Raw genomic sequence first — 7,152 nt, 5'->3', positions numbered from 1 at the left:
TAGACATGGTCAATACATAATTATAAAATCAGGTCTTATTCCTGTCACTTTAACATAGTGAAAACCTACATAGAAATTGCAGTTTTACAATACTATTATGTATTTTTAAAATAAAAACAATACTAATTATGTATGTTAATTGTGACATTGAATTTGCTGCAATATAGGATGGATAGTACAATAGCCTTAAGAACATGAGTGCTCAGCATGCTACTTACTGAGATAAGATTTAACCTATATCAGCTCAAATTGCATATGTTGCTGAGTAGATAAAACTCTCCAGGGTGGGATTTAGTTTTAACCTATAGAATGGAAGTTCATTTTGTGTGAATTGGAAATTTAGCCTTTAAAAAGCTGCAACAGCTATTGTAGAACATGGACTTTTCTTGAGTTTCCAAATCTACCCAAGACTCACCAACTCTCCAACATCACCATGACTCTGACTGCAGGAGAGAAGGCTCACATCGTAAACCTCTGGGCCAAGATTGCTCCTCAGGTCAATGATCTGGGTGGTGAGGCTTTGGAAAGGTAATGATCGTGGCTCTTTGCCAAACTTTAACATAGTGACAGCACTAACATACAAATGATAATTATGAGTAGAATATGTTAAATTCCCTTCTGTAATCTGTGATAGAACAGATACATTGTTTCACAGAGTACACATATACATCAGTGCTCATGTGATATGTATGCCAGGTAATAACATCTTCTACAGTATGTGTTAGCTGTCATCAGTTATAATTGATTTAATGCCGTTTTTTCACATTATAATTTCCTTCTCTGTATGTTGCAGCATTAGCCTATATGTTAGAACTCATAGTATCACAGGATAGATAATTGTGATATTACAGTTTCTTATACACTCCAAATTAGCCCTAAACTGAAGAAATATGTTAGTTATATTGATAACTGCATTCATATGGTGACTTTATGTTAGAAATCTATTTATGACACAATGGGGGGGTCATTTATCAAACTGGTGTAAAGTAGAACTGGCTTAGATGCCCATATCAACCAATCAGATTCCACCTTTCATTTTTGAAAAGGAGCTGTCCAAAAAAAAAAGGTTGAATCTGATTGGTTGCTACAGGCATCTAAACCAGTTCAACTTTACAGCAGTTTGATAAATGACCCCCAATTATAATTTTTTTTTGCTATCCTAATTCCTATCTTGATTATTTTTATTCTAGACTGTTTCTAAGCTTCCCTCAGACCAAGACCTACTTTTCCCACTTTGACTTGTCTCATGGCTCTGCTGACCTCAAGACCCATGGTGGCAAGGTCTTGAATGCTCTTGGAAATGCAGCCAGTCATCTGGATGATCTTGATGGCAACCTGTCCAGCCTTAGTGACCTCCATGCCTACAACCTGAGAGTGGACCCTGGAAACTTTGATGTAAGGCATATGTAATGCTTATATGTGTTCAATACACAAAGAACATTCCTATAGCTGTGAACCATAGTAGTATTCTTCACCAATATAATTAACTTATTCAGTATTTCATGGACTTCATAACCCATTCCTATATAGAAGACACAGTTCATAATTTATAATGACCAACATTGGATATATAATATAGCACATGAGCATATAATGCGCATAATTTTAGGTGACACGTATGTATTCATTAGCTAAGTATTCAAGGTATTCATATAACATAATCTTTTGTATAATAACTATAAACATTTATGGATTATATCATAAGTATAGTGGGAATTAACATTTGATTTCTTTTGTTTTTGCAGCTGCTGTCTCACACCATCCAGGTTGTCTTGGCTTCTCACTTCCCTAGCGATTTCTCTGCTGAAGCCCAGGCTGCTTGGGACAAATACATTTCTGAAGTCGCCAAGGTCTTGACCTCCAAGTACAGATAAATTAATGCTATTGGCGTAGGAGGCTACATCAGTACCTGCACCAAACCATCCTGCGGGAAGTTGAGAGAGAATTATGCACATAACTTTGTCATCAAATCCATAGTCAATCAAAGAATGTAATTCAGCTGTAATATAACTTTGCTAGCTTGTGTTGTCGCAGCAGTCTTTGGCTGGCTATAACTTGTGCCTATTGTCCATCAAAATGAATCTGGTGTAATCTTTAATAAAAAGTGCATCCATTTTTCAATTCTGTCTTTGGATTTTCATTCTTGATTGTAAGACTTAAAGGGATTGAGAATATACTTTACTGTGTTGACTATGAAATCACATGCTATTTACTGACAGGTTCAGTTACTTTTACCAAAACAAAATACAACACATACAACCTAAAGGCCCCTTTGCACTGGCCGAGCATTGGCCAGATAATCGCTGAAAGCGTTTGCAGGAACGCTCGTTAGTGATGATTTGCCGCCAATTACCCAATGAACAAGCAAAATAAGATTGTTTTTGCGGTCACCTAAATCATTATTTGCCAACAGCAGATAATTTCATCTAAACAGCAGACTGCAGCCGGCAAGCAAGGATTCTGTTTGGGGACTAGCGATGACATTAGCTATCACTCCTTCTCATACTGTGGAGGAGATTGCTGCATGTAAATGCAGCTTTTCCTTTCACTGACAAACAAGCGATTGTCAGGAAGGAACACTTCCTTCCTGACTATCACCTGCTATAGCAAGCAGTGTAAAGGGGCCTTTAGTCAAGATTCAAGAGGTTCATACCAAGGTAAAATCAATAATTTCAGAGATTTGCAACATATATCCAACTATTATTTCTTTATCTCTCATATTCAGTTTAACTCTTTAGTATTCAGAATATAAATTAATTTATTTTCTTTGTTGAAATCAGTTGTGTGTATATATGTCACATCTATCAATTTATTAATATTCTATTTATCTTTTGTTCTTCTGATACTGTACAGTTTCATCTGTTTCTGGGAGGGCTGGGTGACAACCAATGTTGTGGCCTTCACAATTCGGTAAACTTGTCAAGTTATGCATCAACAAATGAGCAGAAAAAGTAACACTGCAGAACTATTCTGGAACCTAGAAAAATTGGGTAATTGACCATACATCAAACCTCTTAACTAGTGACTAGGGATGAGCGAACTCGAACTGTATAGTTCGGGTTCGTACCGAATTTTGGGGTGTCCGTGACACGGACCCGAACCCGGACATTTTCGTAAAAGTCCGGGTTCGGGTTCGGTGTTCGTCGCTTTCTTCGCGCTTTTGTGACGCTTTCTTGGCGCTTTTTGAAAGGCTGCAAAGCAGCCAATCAACAAGCGTCATACTACTTGCCCCAAGAGGCCATCACAGCCATGCCTACTATTGGCATGGCTGTGATTGGCCAGAGCACCATGTGACCCAGCCTCTATTTAAGCTGGAGTCACATAGCGCCGCCCGTCACTCTGCTCTGATTAGCGTAGGGAGAGGTTGCGGCTGCGACAGTAGGGCGAGATTAGGCAGATTAACTCCTCCAAAGGACTTGATTAACTGATCGATCTGCAGCTGTGGATCATTGAGCTGCTGATCCTCAATTGCTCACTGTTTTTAGGCTGCACAGACCGTTTGTCAGTCTCATTTTTCTGGGGTGATCGGCGGCCATTTTGTGTCTTGTGGTGCGCCAGCACAAGCTGCGACCAAGTGCATTTAACCCTCAATGGTGTGGTTGTTTTTTGGCTAAAGCCTACATCAGGGTGAAGCTGTCACACCAAGTGCATTTATCCAGCAATAGTCTGTTCATTTTTTGGCCATATACAAAATCAGGGGCAAGCTGCGCCTGTCACCAAGTGCATTTAACCCTCAATGGTGTGGTTGTTTTTTGGCTAAAGCCTACATCAGGGTGAAGCTGTCACACCAAGTGCATTTAACCAGCAATAGTCTGTTTATTTTTTGGCCATATACTACATCAGGGGCAAGCTGCGCCCGTCACCAAGTGCATTTAACCCTCAGTAGTGTGGTTGGTCAAGCTGTGACACCAAGTGCATTTAACCAGCAATAGTCTGTTCATTTTTTGGCCATATACAAAATCAGGGGCAAGCTGCGCCTGTCACCAAGTGCATTTAACCCTCAATGGTGTGGTTGTTTTTTGGCTAAAGCCTACATCAGGGTGAAGCTGTCACACCAAGTGCATTTAACCAGCAATAGTCTGTTTATTTTTTGGCCATATCCCAGTCTAATTCTGTCACTAAATCCATACCGGTCACCCAGCGCCTAAATACTAGGCCTCAAATTTATATCCAGCTAAATCTGTCCCTAGTGCTGTAGCTGGGCGAGTTATTTAGTGTCCGTTCAAGCACATTTCTTGTTCTGGGTTGAAATACAATTCCCAATTTAGCAATTTCATAATTTAGTGGTTCCTGCTATATCAGAGCTCTTTGAAATCTATCCCAAAAAGGGTATATAATATTGAAGGTGCACATTGGGTCATTCAGAATAACTTCACACACACCCGCTACTGTGTATTTCCAAGTCTAATTCTGTCACTAAACCCATACCTGTCACCCAGCGCCTAAATACTAGGCCTCAAATTTAAATCCCTCTAAATCTCTCGTTACCCACCGCTGTACTGTTGTTGCTGGGCAAGATATTTAGTGTCCGTCAAAGCACATTTTTTGTTCTGGGTTGAAGTACAATTCCCAATTTAGCAATTTCATAATTTAGTGGTTTCTGCTATATCAGAGCTATTTGAAATCTATCCCTAAAAGGGTATATAATATTGAAGGTGCACATAGGGTCATTCAGAATAACTTCACACACACGCTTCTGTGCATTTCCAAGTCTAATTCTGTCACTAAATCCATACCGGTGACCCAGCGCCTAAATACTAGGCCTCAAATTTAAATCCCTCTAAATCTCTCGTTACCCACCGCTGTACTGTTGTTGCTGGGCAAGATATTTAGTGTCCGTCAAAGCACATTTTTTGTTCTGGGTTGAAGTACAATTCCCAATTTAGCAATTTCATAATTTAGTGGTTTCTGCTATATCAGAGCTATTTGAAATCTATCCCTAAAAGGGTATATAATATTGAAGGTGCACATAGGGTCATTCAGAATAACTTCACACACACGCTTCTGTGCATTTCCAAGTCTAATTCTGTCACTAAATCCATACCGGTGACCCAGCGCCTAAATACTAGGCCTCAAATTTAAATCCCTCTAAATCTCTCGTTACCCACCGCTGTACTGTTGTTGCTGGGCAAGATATTTAGTGTCCGTCAAAGCACATTTTTTGTTCTGGGTTGAAGTACAATTCCCAATTTAGCAATTTCATAATTTAGTGGTTTCTGCTATATCAGAGCTATTTGAAATCTATCCCTAAAAGGGTATATAATATTGAAGGTGCACATAGGGTCATTCAGAATAACTTCACACACACGCTTCTGTGCATTTCCAAGTCTAATTCTGTCACTAAATCCATACCGGTGACCCAGCGCCTAAATACTAGGCCTCAAATTTAAATCCCTCTAAATCTCTCGTTACCCACCGCTGTACTGTTGTTGCTGGGCAAGATATTTAGTGTCCGTCAAAGCACATTTTTTGTTCTGGGTTGAAGTACAATTCCCAATTTAGCAATTTCATAATTTAGTGGTTTCTGCTATATCAGAGCTATTTGAAATCTATCCCTAAAAGGGTATATAATATTGAAGGTGCACATTGGGTCATTCAGAATAACTTCACACACACCCGCTACTGTGTATTTCCAAGTCTAATTCTGTCACTAAACCCATACCTGTCACCCAGCGCCTAAATACTAGGCCTCAAATTTAAATCCCTCTAAATCTCTCGTTACCCACCGCTGTACTGTTGTTGCTGGGCAAGATATTTAGTGTCCGTCAAAGCACATTTTTTGTTCTGGGTTGAAGTACAATTCCCAATTTAGCAATTTCATAATTTAGTGGTTTCTGCTATATCAGAGCTATTTGAAATCTATCCCTAAAAGGGTATATAATATTGAAGGTGCACATAGGGTCATTCAGAATAACTTCACACACACGCTTCTGTGCATTTCCAAGTCTAATTCTGTCACTAAATCCATACCGGTGACCCAGCGCCTAAATACTAGGCCTCAAATTTAAATCCCTCTAAATCTCTCGTTACCCACCGCTGTACTGTTGTTGCTGGGCAAGATATTTAGTGTCCGTCAAAGCACATTTTTTGTTCTGGGTTGAAGTACAATTCCCAATTTAGCAATTTCATAATTTAGTGGTTTCTGCTATATCAGAGCTATTTGAAATCTATCCCTAAAAGGGTATATAATATTGAAGGTGCACATAGGGTCATTCAGAATAACTTCACACACACGCTTCTGTGCATTTCCAAGTCTAATTCTGTCACTAAATCCATACCGGTGACCCAGCGCCTAAATACTAGGCCTCAAATTTAAATCCCTCTAAATCTCTCGTTACCCACCGCTGTACTGTTGTTGCTGGGCAAGATATTTAGTGTCCGTCAAAGCACATTTTTTGTTCTGGGTTGAAGTACAATTCCCAATTTAGCAATTTCATAATTTAGTGGTTTCTGCTATATCAGAGCTATTTGAAATCTATCCCTAAAAGGGTATATAATATTGAAGGTGCACATTGGGTCATTCAGAATAACTTCACACACACGCTTCTGTGCATTTCCAAGTCTAATTCTGTCACTAAATCCATACCGGTGACCCAGCGCCTAAATACTAGGCCTCAAATTTAAATCCCTCTAAATCTCTCGTTACCCACCGCTGTACTGTTGTTGCTGGGCAAGATATTTAGTGTCCGTCAAAGCACATTTTTTGTTCTGGGTTGAAGTACAATTCCCAATTTAGCAATTTCATAATTTAGTGGTTTCTGCTATATCAGAGCTATTTGAAATCTATCCCTAAAAGGGTATATAATATTGAAGGTGCACATTGGGTCATTCAGAATAACTTCACACACACCCGCTACTGTGTATTTCCAAGTCTAATTCTGTCACTAAACCCATACCTGTCACCCAGCGCCTAAATACTAGGCCTCAAATTTAAATCCCTCTAAATCTCTCGTTACCCACCGCTGTACTGTTGTTGCTGGGCAAGATATTTAGTGTCCGTCAAAGCACATTTTTTGTTCTGGGTTGAAGTACAATTCCCAATTTAGCAATTTCATAATTTAGTGGTTTCTGCTATATCAGAGCTATTTGAAATCTATCCCTAAAAGGGTATATAATATTGAAGGTGCACATAGGGTCATTCAGAATAACTTC

At 39.2% G+C, this 7,152-nt stretch overlaps 1 protein-coding gene across 1 annotated transcript; it reads left to right on the top strand.

Moving 5' to 3' along the window:
* Nucleotides 1-371: 371 nt before the first annotated feature.
* LOC122945108 (hemoglobin subunit alpha-3-like) lies at nucleotides 372-2,121 on the top strand. Its single transcript, XM_044303981.1, has 3 exons — nucleotides 372-528; nucleotides 1,191-1,395; nucleotides 1,746-2,121. Exons 1-3 carry the CDS (start codon nucleotides 434-436, stop codon nucleotides 1,872-1,874), a joined length of 429 nt encoding a protein of 142 aa, XP_044159916.1. The 5' UTR covers nucleotides 372-433; the 3' UTR covers nucleotides 1,875-2,121.
* Nucleotides 2,122-7,152: the final 5,031 nt, after the last annotated feature.

This window comes from Bufo gargarizans, chromosome 8 (genome assembly GCF_014858855.1).
Source record: "Bufo gargarizans isolate SCDJY-AF-19 chromosome 8, ASM1485885v1, whole genome shotgun sequence".
NCBI lineage: Eukaryota > Metazoa > Chordata > Amphibia > Anura > Bufonidae > Bufo > Bufo gargarizans.
The sequence above is the reverse complement of the archived record's forward strand: the minus strand, read 5'-3'. Positions and strand labels throughout refer to the sequence as shown.

What these genes read in the sequence shown, in the direction of transcription:
- LOC122945108 (XM_044303981.1), top strand. Translation starts at nt 434, where the DNA reads ATGACTCTGACTGCAGGAGAGAAGGCTCACATCGTAAACCTCTGGGCC. An exon ending in GGTGGTGAGGCTTTGGAAAG is followed by an intron (nt 529 to 1,190) that starts GTAATGATCGTG and finishes TTTTTATTCTAG; the next exon opens with ACTGTTTCTAAGCTTCCCTC. An exon ending in TGGACCCTGGAAACTTTGAT is followed by an intron (nt 1,396 to 1,745) that starts GTAAGGCATATG and finishes TTGTTTTTGCAG; the next exon opens with CTGCTGTCTCACACCATCCA.